The sequence below is a fragment of the Grus americana genome, chromosome 4 (assembly GCF_028858705.1).
Source record: "Grus americana isolate bGruAme1 chromosome 4, bGruAme1.mat, whole genome shotgun sequence".
NCBI lineage: Eukaryota > Metazoa > Chordata > Aves > Gruiformes > Gruidae > Grus > Grus americana.
The window spans coordinates 3,668,017-3,683,727 of record NC_072855.1 but is presented as its reverse complement, the minus strand read 5'-3'; the positions used below and the strand labels follow the sequence as shown (position 1 = coordinate 3,683,727).

Genomic DNA, 15,711 nt, shown 5'->3' with positions numbered 1-15,711 from the left:
TAAATTACAGTGTGACTTAAATTTATAGAAATAGTATATATTTATTTGTATTTTTATATTTATATTATATTTATATTTTTTATAGGACAATGACTTTCTCAAGTTTTATGGTTATCTTATGGTTGCTGGGATGGAACAGCATCATGACAAATTTCTTTGTGGGCAAAGTCCTAGTCTGGCCTCCTTTTCCAAAAGCTACTTCTCAGGACTTTTATTTATGAGCAAAAGAGTCAACCATGAGAGGGGGACCTTCACAAATCAGAGGGGCTTTGGTTCAGGGCTCTAACCGTACCTGCCATTTGCGACAGCTGATGGTCTGAATTTCTAACTGTTAGGAAAAAATACAGTAATGGCAAATAAATGCTGACATTTGGGAGAAGGGAAATTTCTCAAAGAAACAAAACTGCCAACAGAAATATTTTTCTGTGATAATAGAGAAACCCTTCACTGCAATTCTGACCTTTTGTAGCATTTTTATTTATATATTTAGTTCTGCTGTGATTTATCTTTTATGCTATTATTTATTTTATTCTATAGATCAGTGACTGCTCTTTTTACATCATCATTAGCAATTGTTCTGCTAATTACTAATTCTGTTAGTAATTTCTGAAGTAATTGGCCTTATGATTTGCTCATCCCCCCCCCCCCCAAAAAAAAAAAAAAAGTGTTTAGAAATGCAGGTCTAAAATATTCTGCATGGTATTGAAGTTTTTTATTATATGGCTCTTAAAAGAGAAAAAGACAAAAAAAGCACATCCCTGTGGAACGCTTCATTTTGAACACATCAACATTCCCACTGAAATAACAAACACGTCCAACCAGCCCTATAAACCACACTTATCTGCTGGTTCTATGGACCCATCCCACCCGCCTTGGCTGCCCAGGTACCAGCATGGCACTCAGGGCTGTTCTCCTTGCACACAAAAAAATCTGCCCTCTTTCCTTGGCTCCCGTCCACTGTACTAGGCTGTGTCTGAGATTTGGGGTGGAGGCTTGCTCCTCCTGAAATACCCGTAGCCCACGCGTGTCGACAGGCACTGAGTGCAGACGGCCTGAAAGATGCTTTTCCACCTTTTATGCCACCTCTCGCCCTGAGTTCGGAGGGGCTCCCGTTAGCTTCGGCCTCGTTCCCCCACTTGCTGTGTCAGCTCTTGCACCCGGGAAGCCAAAATAATTTCTGCTCCTGAGAGTCTTCACTGTTAATCACAGCCAGGGTCTGTAAAAGCACCTTCATTGCACTAAGAAGCTGGCCAGAAATAAGGAGTTAATTTGCTTAGTAACCCTTTTCCTTTCCTTATTTTTTTTCCCCCTTTACTTTGCCTTTTTCTATTCATTTGCCCCAAAATTAAATTAAAACCCATAAGAGGAAGGTAATAAATTACTCTCCGCATTAGCTGGCAACAAGCCATGAAATAACAGTAAAGAAAGTTTTGGCTAGACCTGGGGAGACTTTCTAACCGAGAGGATCGGGGCCAGATCCCCACTGTCCTTCCCACGTGTGGTCTGGGGACGACTGATGGCCACCACAACTGCAGGAGGGTAGCGAACAGTTAAAAACCAAACCCAAAGCAGATGCATTCGCAAAGGAGAAAAATAGCAAATGTAGTAAACATAGTAATGGTGTCGATGTGGTAGCGGCTGGGATGGTTTGGGGGACGGGGAAGGCAAGTGGAAAGGGAAGGTATCATACCTGTCTGGGCAATTTTAGGTAGGTGTTACAAGACGATTGTCTGCTTTTCTTTTCCCCCATCTTTATTAGTCAGCTAATAAAAGCTATTATTTCCTCTCCTTATCCTTCTTGCCTCATTAATTAAGACATAAACATTCATTTTTCCTAGACTTCAACAAAAATTGCAACAATATAACAATATCATTAAAATATACATTCATCACACAATCTTCACAAAGCTCACTTACATCAACAAAAAGAATTCCCACGCCAAAGTCAAAATAACACCATCACAACACCGACAAAGGTGGAAAATTTACGCACACTCCACCCTTCGTCCCTTAACCACAATCAAACGAAAAATTCCCCACAATTGTAAAGCTCTCTGGCGATGTCCAGTCTATCTTTTGCCCGTTACATCTCCCAATTACTGTCCTTATCTGGAATTTCTCCAGAGCCCCATGTTGGGTGCTGCAAAGGACAGGTTTGAATCATCTCTTGGAATCACTTCTATCATACTTTTAACGTTTGAAGACCGTGGGTCAGCCGGACATAGGAGCCAGCAGAACTAACCGACCTGCAGCTGGATACGGCCTCAGAGGGACGTGCAGCAAAGACTGATCCCATCTTCCCAGAGGATCGTTGAACCGCCTGCCCACGGCAAGGCAAGCCCATCTTTACAATCACTTAAATATTATCATTTCAGCACTACTCTGCACTGAATGTGAGCAGGATCCATCTCGCCCAGCTCTGGATCCAGGAGATGCTGCAGGCAGCTGCACCTCGGCTTTGGAGAGCAAGGGTGCACCCGGGACATGACTCGCCTTGGTGTGCCTTGTATAAACCTGGAGTACACGCAAATGTTGATCAAAATCCTGTAAGCTGTGGTCTTTTGCACCAAATAGCGCTCTCCCTTTTGCAGACTCAGGCGTAGCATGTAATTACAGTGCGACAAACACTGTTCATCATCTTTTTATTTAAAAAGTCCTGTTCACATCACTACATGGCACTACCCAAGTCTTAGAACAAACTCTGTCCCAGAAGGGTAAAAAAGGGTAAAAAAGGGGGAGGAAAGAGATGTTAAAGGAGAAGGAGCTGTACCTCCTTCCAGCTCGAGCCCGACAGATTGGCAAGGTCCCAGGTGCTCGTAGATCTCCGTGTCTGTTTACTTCAAGCCCTTCAGTTCCTCCATGCAGACCTACCCGAACACTTTTATTTGAGTTTAAGTGCGTTAGTATAAACCTGTTCTTCATTAGCTTAAATTAACCGTAACAGCCCTGGTTTAGACTGAAACAAGGAGACAGATGGAAAGCAATGAGATAACTGGATCTTAATGAGCTGATGTTCGTTAGCGGAGCTGCGGTGACGGCACGGGACGTGCTCCCTCCCTGCCATGGTTGGGAGGGGAAAGGCATCGGTGTGACCCCAAAGGTTCTGTGCATCCTTGGGGCAGGTCCATCAGTTCTGAGCAGCACACGAGGTGGCAGCCTCCAGCCTTACCCCCACCAAAGGGTACAGCTTCAGCTCGGCTCTCCCATCCCTGTGTCCCATTCGAGCCCTGCGGTCCAAGCCAGCTCCAACCTCTCAGCAACGTGAGCAAGTTGTCTTTGGAGAGGTCAGGAGAGGAGAACTCACCCAGGGAGGGCAAGCTGCAGGGCAGATGCACATTTCACCCTAATGGCATTTCCTATCATGTCATTTGGGAGAAACCTTTCTTTTCTGACCAAAAAGGTGGTTAAAATCCCCCCGTACATGAGAAGCTCAGTCCAGCCTGAACTTTGCAGAAAAGCACGTGTTTTCTTTATCTCTGTATGTCACTGGATAGATTAGAGGAGATATATTTATCCAGACAGCAATCTGTGTAGCTGCAAAGATACAGCTACAAAATTCCATGGGTTGAGATCATCCCATGCTGAGTTTAGCATCCCAGTAAGAAACAATACTTCATTTTGGTGGTTGACATGTTTTCATCACAACATAAGGAAAATGACTAATTTGACCTCAAGTGTTGGGTGTTTGGTCTTTTTTTTAAAAATTTACATTAAAAAAAAAATTAAAGGCTTTTTTTGGGTGGGTTTTTTGCTTTTTTTTAAGCAAAACCATCCTTTTGAACAATTTTCTTTTACAGTATTTGCTCCTGTTTGCTTGTGTTTTCCAGTTGCTCTACTTCGCTTGTTCCCACCAGCGTCAAAAACCCGGCTCTAGGAAGGAGTGTGAAATCTTAAGGAAAAGAAAAGTGCATGAAAGAAATAAGGAAAATCAAAAAATGCACCATTTCCTGCAATGACTGTCAAGGAAAATAAGGGAATAAATATATTATTATATTTTTTTGTCCAGTCTCATATCCAGTGAATCAACAGATCTCCCATGCTCTGACAGAACAGCAGTTAAATCACCTCACTGTCCACTTGGACTGCCCTTTAAAGTCATTTTTTAAGAATGAAAAGTTGAAAAATCATGGATAAACACACTCCAAGGAAATATTTCCTGTGTACAGTAGAAAGGAGCCAAGGGAGAGCCCCTGTTCAACACTGGGGTCAGTCCCCATTGCAATGTATGGAGGCAGGAGGGTAGGGTCACCGGGAGGAAACCAGTGTAAACAGGATCTGCTTTTATCAGTGGGAAAAAAAAAACAAACAAACCAGCCCTGTTTATATTAGCCAGAAATATGTGCCTATATGTTTTAATCACAGGATGCTGTTTCAAAGTCTTGCAGCAGGATTAAGTCACAGACGTGGAGCTGCCAATCACACGCTGTCCCTCAATGGAAGATCCTGATTGTCCCTTCTGCTTTTGGAAGGACCTGGTGAGGGGCAGCCCATACTCGCAGCCCGAGCAGGATGCCTGGGCAAGACAGAAAAGAGATCTGCCAGCCTTGCAGAGCATCCCTCCTGGTGTGAGGCTTCACCTGGGGGGTGACCTGCCTGCTTTGCAGAGCATCCCTCCGGGTGGGACACAGGGGCTGGGGGGTGACCTGCCACCCTTGCAGAGCATCCTTCCGGGTGGGACATAGGGGCTGGGGGGTGACCTGCCACCCTTGCAGAGCATCCCTCCGGGTGGGACACAGGGGCTGGGGGGTGACCTGCCACCCTTGCAGAGCATCCCTCCGGGTGGGATGCTGGGCCCGCAGCACGGCCGGTCTGCAGCAGGCGGTGCCTCCCCCCCCCCAGCGCAGCGCCAGGACCCCGGGCCGGGGGGACCCGCCGGGCCGCGCGCGCCGCGGGGCAAACCCTGCGCTCTGCTGCCCCCTGGCGGCGGCGAGAGAGACGGCTGCACCCCCGGGGTCCCCCCCCCACCCCCCCCCCAGGGTGTCTGCACCCCAGTGCTGCGTGCCCCCCCACCAGTGGGTGCCTGTCCGTCCCTGGGGGTGCCTGCTTCCCCCGAGTGGGTGCCTGCCCCCTCCGTCTCTTCCTGGGCGCCCCGGTGGTGCGTCCCCCGCCGAGGGGTGCCTGCCCCCCAAGTGCGTGCCTGCTCCCCCCCCCACCCGCCGTTTGCCTCCCCCAGCCGCCGTTTGCAAGCGCCCGGCGCTGCTGCCGGCTTCACCCTGCCCCGGGGCTCTCCTCGTCCCGCAGCCCAACGCTGCTGCCGCCGCCTCCTCCTCCTCACCCTCCTCCTCCTCCTCCTCCTCCGGCGGCACCTGACGCGCGGGGCTCCCGACACCCCCCCACCCCCGGCCCGGCCCACCCCTCCCTCCCTCCCCTCGCCCCTCCCGGAGCTCTCCCGTGCGAGCGGGAAGGCGAGCGGAGCCGCCGAGCGCTGCCGGCCGCTGCCCAGCACAGACCCCCGGAGCATGCGAGGGCAGCGGGGGGGCACCCACCTCGCTGCCCCCCCGGGCGGGCCGGCGGCGGGGCTGAGCGGCGGCGAGAGCCGGTGGCGGGGAGGGGGGCAGCGCGGCCGGCCGGCGTGAAGAGGACTGGGGGCGGGGGGGTGGCGAGGAGCAGCGCATCCCGCCTGCCCTCCATCCCTCCATCCCGGCTGGGGGGACCGAGCCTTGGCCCGGGGCGGGAGAGGGAGCGAGGTGCTGAGCGAGTCTCGGAGGGGGCTGCGGGGATCATGCCGGGGGGGCTGCGCCTCGGCATCGCTTTCTCCTCGCCCTCCATGGAGCCCGGACCTTTTCTACAATGACTTTCCCTGAGCTGAGCAATGGCAGCTTGAGTGGGAACCGGACGGGACAGGGCAGCCAGAGCGGTGCCAACCGGTCCTGGGGGCTGCAAGGTGAGGAGATCCCCGAGGGCAACGGCACCACGCTGACTTTCGTCTTGGACGTGCAGGCAGTGGGCGTCGGGGTCTTCCTGGCCGTCTTCATCCTCTCAGCCATCGTGGGGAACATCCTCGTCATCCTCTCGGTGGCTTGCAACCGGCACCTGCAGACAGTCACCAACTACTTCATCGTCAACCTGGCCATCGCTGACCTGCTGCTCAGCACTACCGTGCTGCCCTTCTCAGCCACCTTGGAGGTGCTGGGTTTCTGGGTGTTTGGGCGCATCTTCTGCAACATCTGGGCAGCAGTGGACGTGCTGTGCTGCTCCGCCTCCATCATGAGCCTGTGTATCATCTCTGTGGACAGGTACATCGGTGTCAAGTACTCCCTCAAGTACCCCACAATCATGACCGAGAGGAAGGCAGGGGTCATCCTCGTGGTGGTCTGGCTCTCATCCATGGTCATCTCCATCGGGCCACTGCTGGGATGGAAGGAGCCGCCACCGCCAGATGAGAGCATCTGTAGCATCACAGAGGAGCCGGGCTATGCCCTGTTCTCCTCTCTCTTCTCCTTCTACCTGCCCCTCATGGTCATCCTGGTGATGTACTTCAGGATCTACGTAGTGGCCAGGCGGACCACCCGGAGCTTGGAGGCAGGGGTCAAGAAGGAGAGGAACAAATCCATGGAAGTGGTACTGCGCATCCACTGTCGCAGCGTGCTGGAGGAGCCTCTCTCCAGCACCCGGAGCAAGGGGCACAACTTCAGGAGCTCCCTCTCCGTGCGGCTCCTCAAGTTCTCCCGTGAGAAAAAAGCAGCCAAGACTCTCGCCATTGTCGTTGGTGTTTTCATCCTCTGCTGGTTCCCCTTCTTCTTTGTCCTGCCTTTTGGTAAGTGATCCTGTCCCCCATCCCAGCCCCGCTGCCTGTGGCTGAGCCCCTGGGGACCTGCTCCTTGGGACAAACAGTCAGGACACAACTCATGCATGGAGGGGAGGGATAGGTAACTGATAGGTGAATAAACCAGCAATGCATTAATTCAATTAATTAACACTTATTCAATATTTATTAATCAGAGTCATATAATCAATCAAAGTAAATAGCAAATGAATAAAATAGCATAATAATTGGTTTAATTAATTCATTCTGCATTCAGCAGTTTAATTAGAAGTTCAGGCTGAGGAGGAAACAGCTCTGTTTCAAACAGGGTGTAATTACGGCACAGTGGTCTCCAAACAGCTTTGCCATCCCTGCCCCCAGCCTCCCTTCCTCCCAGTTTGGGGGAGGGCACCTGGACCTGCCTCCGTGGGCTGAGGGCTCCCACCCCTGAACTGGTGATGATGCTGGAGATGAGTGAGGTTTGATCTAAGGAGCGTGTCAGAGTCTGAAACACAAGTCCCACCAACTTCCTGGGATGCCAATGTTGTGCAGGGACCTGGGGCAGGACCAGGTCTTACCTACAAGGGTGATGGTCCTGTGTGATTTCCCATTACTGATCCAGCTCCTGTAGGAGTTGTGCCCTCAGCTCCTGGTCCTGCTGTGGTGTCCGTGTCACTGGGCGCTCATTTGGGGCTGTCTGATGGGTTGTCCTCTCAAGTTTTGGCAAGTTGTTTGCCTGGGAGAAAAAGCTGCAGCCCCCCTGCGTGCAGAGGAGGCTAAGTGGGCACAGAGCCCACCGGGCAGGGGGCTACGTGATGTCCAAAGCAACGTCCCTCTCCAGCACCAGTGCCACCCGTGGCCCATGAAGTGCAGAAAAGCCAGAGCTCCTCATCTCCACCTCATCTAACAACAGGCACCCAGTTCAGGGGACCGGATTAACCCTCTGGAGTGGTGTAGCTAAACCTAGGGAGGGGAAAAAGATTAAAATAACTTCTGAACAATGGCCTTTGTGCACAGCTCAGCAAAGCAGAGAGGTCTGTCACTCCATCTGCTGGGTGGGACCCACACGTCCCACAGCCTGCCGGGGACTTGTGTTCAAGTAACCCTGCAGCCAGGGAAACATTATAGTTAGTTCTGCACTTTTTCTCAGGATTTTTCAAAGCCTCTTGCTCAAAGCTGCCTCCCAAGTCGATGGAAACAGAGCATTGTGACCACAGGACTGATTTTGACTTGCTGAGGTGTTGATCCCCCTCCAGCATTGTGGCTCTGCACCTGGGGACAGCTGGAACCCAAGGCTTAGACACCGAACCGAGGCCACTCAGTCCCCACCTGCCCTCCAGTGGGATAATTCACCAGGACCAACGTGCCTTGGGTGCTGAGGTGTCCCTAGGGTGGTGGGTCAGGGTTGTGGGTGTCTGGTCTCACCATGCTGCTGCACCGTCTTGTACTTCGCTTCATTTTCTCTCTCTAGGTAAGGGTGGTATTTGGTGAATTTACCTCAGCTCTCCATAAGGGTGAAGTTGCTGCTGTGAAGAGTTTTCACCCTATGTGAGCAGAGGAGTTTGGGGTATAACTCAGGCAGGGAGCAGTAAGGCTGCAGTGAACTTCTCTCAGTACAAGACCCGAGGTTAACTATCCTGTCTGACCGTTCCTCAGTTTCCCTTTCATTGATCAGGTGCTTTGGGGGATTTTTGTAGCCTGCAAATAAATAGTTTGGGACTTGTGGGACTCAGGGAGATGTCAATACCTGAAGGGTGAGCTCCCTGGGCAGCTTGACATTTGCCTCCTTGGCTGATCAGAAGGACAGGAACCAGCTCCGAACCTCATTCACACCTTTACACCTTACAGCTAATGAAGCTGGGAATCGGGATCCTGTTCCTCTAGGTCGTTCCCAATACTTGGAAGTAGACAACAAACAATAGGCAAATACTTTTCAGTAGAAAAAAATATCTCACTTTGTTTTACCGTATCTGTCCTCCCTTGAAGCCAACTTCTCCACTGATGTAAATCACTACCCTTGCACTGGAGTCAAAGGAGATACGCTGATTTACAGCAGCTAAAAATCCAAATTTCATTCTTTAAGTACCTCCCATGAACCCATTTGCTTCCTCCAAGCACACAACTTGCCAAGTTCTTTATAAACATGGTTTTGATCTTTACTTCCTGCTGTATTATACATATAATATAAACACAGCAAAAGTTCATTTATTTTATGATTATGAAATATGCTGCCTTTGATTTCACTCCCTTTTTATTAATTGCAATTTCCTATTCAAATCTGAGAATCATTCAATGCTACCTAGAAGGAGAACAGAAACTTCTGCAAGGTCTGATCTCTGATTTTACAGCTCGGGAGACAGGTCTGAAAGTCAGAGAAATAGCAAAGTTCACTGTAAATCCACAAACTGAAACATTCTGGGACCAATTCTTCTTGAAAAGAAGATTGTAAATGGTTAAGTAGAATGGCTTTTTTTATTTGCTTGTTAGACAAACTTATGTGAAATAATTTGGGGCCAACTGAAATTATATTCACGTTCATTTTAAATTAAAATGAAACACTGGTGAGAAACAAAAATCACTTTCAATTGAAGTGAAACGTATTGTTTCAATTTAAGAAAAGAGTGAATGGAAGTTTATTTAAAAACGAATACTCAGATACATTTCAAAATGAACTGTCACATTAAAATGAAATGAATAAGTGATCTATTTTATTCTGAAAATATTGAAATGTTTTGACTTTTTTTTCTGATTTGACATGAATTTGCAAGAAGTTGTAATTGGGTGACTTACACTGTTGACTGACTGTTGTCTGATTATACTTTTTAGGGATAAGTAAATTTGTCAACTGAAAATAGATTCCCAGCTCTACTTAGCGTGGACTTAGCAATCAGAAACTTCTGTACTGGCTCTGTCACCGACGTCTGTGTGAGTCTGCACAGATCTTTGCAACTCTCTTCAAAATAGCTCCTACGTTAGTTACGCGGGAGTAATACTTATCCCATCAGCGCTGAGAAGCTGAAATAATCAAATTTTTAAAAAACAGGACCCATGTATGTGCTGAGTGTTGTCAGTCATTTCTCCGTGCTTGAATCATCTACAAAGATGCTTTTTTAAATCAGCTTTAAATCAGCTCAAATTCCCCAATACCTCCACAGACTATTTATCAGCTGAGTAATTTAGCTCACTCTTGGGTTTGTGATACATGTCCCCAAGCGCAGGATGCCATCACCAGGAGTTTTGACACAATTAACAATTTCTGTGGCTAATGAGACTCTTTAAGTAGCTGATTGTTCAACAAGAGATGAAATCCTAATTACCCAGATAATTCTTGTCTGGGTTGTATCTTTTGCCAGCTGTAGAGCTGTACCAAGCTGCTTTGTCTGGGGATCCTGGGTGGTGGTTGTGTGGTTTATGCCTGGGTGCCTCTTCCCTTAGCAAAGACCTGTCAAGAGAACATAGCTGGAGGCTTCTCAGAGATGTGCGCCAGGAGTTTAAGGGTGTTTTTTGTAGGATAGGATTCATCTCCCTTTGGTTGTCTCAGATGTCTGTGCCTTCATCTCAGCTAGTCATAGCATCATGGAGATGCTAGTTGGAAGGGACCTCTGAAGGTCCAACTCCCTCTCTGAGCAACACTAGTACCAGATCAATCAGTCATATTATAAAATCACAGACTGGTTTGGGTTGGAAGGGACCTCAAAGCCTGTGTAGTTCCAACCCCCCTGCCATGGGCAGGGACACCCTCCACTAGCCCAGGTTGCCCAAAGCCCCATCCAACCTGGCCTTGAACACTGCCAGGGAGCCAGGGGCAGCCACAGCTTCTCTGGGCAACCTGGGCCAGGGCCTCACCACCCTCACAGGGAAGAATTTCTGCCTCACATCTCATCTCCATCTGCCCTCCTGCAGCTTCAGGCCATTCCCCTTGGCCTGTCACTCCCTGCCCTTGTCACCAGTCCCTCTCCAGCTTTCCTGGAGCCCCTGTAGGGACTGGGAGGTGCTCTAAGGTCTCCCTGGAGCCTTCTCTTCTCCAGGCTGAACACCCCCAACTCTCTCAGCCTGTCTCCATAGCAGAGGTGCTCCAGCCTTCGGATCATCTCCATGGCCTCCTGTGGACTTGCTCCAACAGATCAATGTCTTTCTTGTATTCACCCAAAGCTCACTTTATCTTTCCGAGGGGAGTGCCTGAAGGTGTGACTCACCTGACCTATTTTGGAAATCGTTCTTAGGATGAGATGAATTGTGGTGTCAATCTTCCTCTTCCTCTCCCTTGACTACAAAAGCAGCCAGGGGCAACTAACCAGCTGATGGTGTCTGCAGTGCTGGTATTTGCAGAGAGGTGGGGTATATCCTAGTCTGGATCTTTTTAAGTCTAGTGGAAGTGAGATGCCCAGGTGAGAGAAAGCTCAATCCTGTGTCAGCTCAAGCCTTTATTGGAGAGAGAAAATAGAGAAACTCTCTTATGTTACACAACCACAGAGGCTTCACTGGCTCTTCTACTAATGGAAAACCCTGCTAAAAGTTAGGTGCTGGATTCGTCCTCGCAGTAGAACATCTATGCAATGGGTCAAAGTACCAGAAGGCCTATACAACACCTATAGATAGATAGTCACCTGCTTTCTCAAACCTGATCCAGGAGGAAGTAAGAACAGGAGGAGGGATGGAGCCCTGCTCCCCATCTACTCTTCAGTGGCTGGGGAGAATGCAAAGACAATGTGGGACCCCAAATTGGGACGATCTCAGGCATGCAGGCAAAGACCTTCTCCGTCACCATCCCAGAAGCATCTAAGACAAAACGACCATCCCTTGGGATCAAGGATGGACTAGCTAGTGCCCAGGATGGCGATTTACATACCTCAATGGCCTTTGTTTTTTAGGAAGCATAGTGTAGTCTGGGTGCTGGGCTCCCATGTTCATTATTCTTTGGAATGGGTTAAAAACCAAGACCAGTGTGAGAAAGGCACAGCAGAACCCATAGCTGGTGCCACACAAGGGTGAAGGCCACAACCCAAGACTCCCTTCACTCTGTCCCTCCACAAGCAGCAGGTTATTGATACAAGAAATGAGTTAAGAGATCCCTCAGTATGAGCAAAACCCTCCATATTTATGGTCCCATGTTTGCCTTGGGATGGTGACTTGCCTGTGTTTGCAGTGGAAGCTGCAACTCATTTCCAGCTGTGATTCAGAAAAACAGTGCACTGGCTTTTTACCTGCATCCTGAAGGAAAGGCAGGTGCTGCACAAACCAGGCTCAGAAAGGTCTCCTTCAAGCCAAAACAAAAATATTTTTGTAGATGCTGTTTTTCACAGGGCAGAAGTCCTTTCGTAAAACATTTTGGAGAAGACAGATTCACGGAGGCATAGCAGTGCTCAAGCTTCGGTAACTGTCACTTGTAAAATAAATGACGAGGAAGACAATGCAGGTAGAAGCACATTTCAGATGAGACCAAGTCTGTTCTGGTAGAAGTGAAAAATCTAATTCTATTCTGGTAGAAGACCATTTAGCATGGTTTCCTTAGAAAAAAATGGCTTACGTCATCACTCTGTGCCTGTGTGCAGGTAAGCTCTTCCCCGCTACCTGATGAATTCTTTCATCAATGTCAATCATATCTGAGAAAGTGCTAAAAGTCCTCAATATACCAAGTCCCTATAAAAATGGGCAGATTGGTAAAGGAGTGGGAACTTTTATACTCTCCCTCATAGAAAGAATGTTGCAGAGTGAGCTCAGCCCCTGGCTAGAAATCAGAAAATCCACTGAAAATCCATCACAAGACACAATTCCACAGAAAACCAAACATCTTTAGTTTTCTTGTGTACAGGAGGACCTGACCAAAAGTGTGATTTAAAAGGAGGAGGTTGAAAGATAGACCATTCGATTACTTTGATTGTCAGGGCAATCTCTTGTATCTCCTGAAATTTTCTGAGTCATGGTGGAAGTGGCAAAATTGGCATGGAAAAAGGAATGGGCAATTGCTTTGGAATAATTATCTATGGCCCAGAGCATCAAATCAAACTGGAACAAGAGCAGTTGCAATGAACTATTCCATCTGCAACACATCCCCCATTGATCCTGGCCCACAGGAACCATACATTCATTAAAAATGCCAGCAAAGACAGAGACACAGAGTCTCAAAAGCTGCTAGGTACCAGGCTCCACTTTGATTTACTGGACATCATCCAGGCAAGAGGCAAGATTTTTCTCATCTGTTTTGCACCACAGGATGTTTCTATCAAATGGGCTCATGTCAAACTAGTATAAATTTATTAAATCATATGGGATGGATGGGTCTTCCAGCCCATCTCCCTTTCTCAGGGAAAGATCACTTGGCCCCAAACCATTCCTGACCTGTTTTTCAAGACTATTCTTAAAGCATTGCAGCGAGGGCAAATCCATTGCTATCCCAGGCAAATTATACTGTTGGTTAAGCAGCCCTCAAATGTGATTTCTGCTTTTCTTTTCCAGTTCAGAGTATCTGCAATAACATTAGGGCTGTGTTGCAGCCTATCAGAATGTCATTCCTAGGGCATGATAGCAGGGATGCATGTGGTCGGCATGGCACAGGGACACAGGGGGGTGTACATCTGCTGGGATAGCACTGGAGGAATAGTCCAGGCACAGGGGACCCGGCTGGGAGTCATCTGCATTGATTGTGTCTGTCTAGAGATAATACTGTGGAAAATCAATCTGTGAGCTGGGTTTCTGTCCAGGGAGAACATGTTGACATCCTGCAGAAGGGCTCAGGAGAGAATTACAAGTAGGCACATGGGTAACGAGCCTGTGAGTAAATTATATAGCTAAAGCATTTGACGGTGTTGATTCACTCCTCATGTCCTAGTGCAGAAGCCACAAGAGTGCAGAACAACAGGGAAACAGTCAATGTATGTTTGGAAATACACAGCAAAAAATTATTATTTGGAGCCCAAACGAGCGTGCGTGGTTACCTTCCTGCCCATTACCCCACGTAGAAAGACAGAGACAGATGGAGGGGTTTAGTGCAGTTTTTGCTGTTACAAAAGATGCAGCGTTCTGGACACCAAATAACGATTTGGACACCCAAGTTTGAACGTATGCTTTGCCTCTGCCTGGCCAAAGGAACGCAGTGATTCATTGAAGTCACTGGGAATAGGACCCAGATCTCCCATGACCTATGTACGGGATTGCTCTGCTTCCAGTCCACCCACCGCACTACCACATAAAACTATTTAAAGCCAAATGTCTTGTTTTTATATCGCAGTGTCTTGACGCATCTGGAGGGAGTTGCTATAACGGATTTACCACAAACAGGAAAAAAATAGATCTTGAAAAATTTAAAATGTTATAAAATCTCTCAGCAGGAGTTTTGGAACCAATACCAAAATACACCATATAACATTAAATGCATCTATGTTAGGCTGGGTCTGATGGTTTTGTTATATTTGCACATACGAAGCTTTGTCCTGGATATTCTGGGAAGGAGCCTTTAATTAGCCTGATCTATCTTCATTAATTTATATTTGGATAAATATTTGCTCACTAATTCTGATAATCTGGTTAATGAGATGTAACAAAGATTGAGTGGAAGGGTGGGGATGCTTTTGGTACCATCGCACAAGGTGTTTGTTTAATCCCTTGCTACCAGCTGGTTTTTAATTGGTTTTGCCACAACAAACAGCATGAACTAGGTACTAGCAATAGTGCCACGTTAGCAAGTAACAGTGTAAAACTTTATGCTACCTGTAGGGTTTTAATTAGAAGTTTGCTCACTTTAGTGAGTACATAAAGCACTTTTGCTCAAGGCCGTTCAGAAAATGAGTATATTACCTTCTGATTGATAGATCGTGATTTTTACTTGATCTGATTACTGTGCTGTGTTCTAGGTAGGGTTGATAGTACCTATTAACATTACAGGACCCTTCTGGAATAAAGCCCCAGTTTCTGGTGCCAATCATTATCTATTAGGTAAAGTTTTTCTATTCCATGTCTTTATAACAGGCTGAATTTGTTCTGCCAAATGCGAGACAAAATGACATAGCTGTATCTGAGAAAGATGACAGGAAAAACCCCTGTGTTCAGTTCCTGTGTTATGGGGACAGCCTTGAGTTTAAAAGGCTCTGACAGTAATATGTGTCAGAGCAGAAACTGGACATTTTACTCCATCGGGGATGAGGGTGCTTTATGTCAGGACAGGGCAGGAATCAGACAAAGCTGGCCCAATATGGCCAACTTCTGTGAAGAAAGCACATTTCTGAGGTGTTGGCAAGGATGGACAGATTGGCAAGACTGGAGCTTGCTGAGGAAGGGTTTTTACGAGCAATGACCTGATGGTGTCTGATGGGCATTTCTGCTCCTCTGCAGTCCTCTGTACTGCTCATTCCCACATCGTTCCCATCTTCTCTAGTGTCAAAACAGTCCCTGGCATTGGATGCCAACAGTGGTCTTCAGCCAATTGCTCTTCAGCTTTCTACATAACTGTGGTGGGTTGACCCTGGCTGGAGGCCAGATGCCCACCAGAGCCGCTCTCTCACTCCCCTCCTTCACTAAACAGGGGAGAAAAGGTATAACGAAATGCTTGTGGGTCGAGATAAGGACAGGGAGAGATCACTCACTAATTGTTGTCACGAGCAAAACAGACTGAACGTAGAGAGGAGATTCCTCTCATTTATCACTAGGCAACACAGAGTAGAGCAATGAGAAATACAATCAAGTCTTAAAACACCTCCCCCCACCCCTCCCATCTTCCCGGGCTCAACTTCACCCCCGGCTTCAACCTCCTCCCCCCCTCAGTGGCACAGGGGGACGGGGAATGGGGGTTGCGGTCAGTTCATCTCACGGTGTTTCTGCCGCTTCTTCATCCTCAGGGGGAGGACTCCTCTCATCGTTCCCCTGCTCCAACATGGAGTCTCTCCCACGGGCTACAGTCCTTCATGAACTGCTCCAGCGTGGGGTCTCTCCCACGGGGTCACAAGTCCTGCCAGCAAACCTGCCCTGGCGTG

General features: G+C 48.2%; 1 protein-coding gene across 1 annotated transcript in view; it reads left to right on the top strand.

Annotated features, from left to right (window-relative positions):
* Positions 1-5,212: 5,212 nt before the first annotated feature.
* The window catches only part of ADRA1D (adrenoceptor alpha 1D), a 51,793-nt gene continuing 41,294 nt past the window's right edge, over positions 5,213-15,711 (top strand). The window contains exon 1 of the mRNA XM_054825490.1: positions 5,213-6,757. Within this exon, the coding sequence (XP_054681465.1) occupies positions 5,791-6,757 (967 nt within the window). The 5' untranslated portion in view covers positions 5,213-5,790. The remainder of the gene's footprint in view (positions 6,758-15,711) is intronic.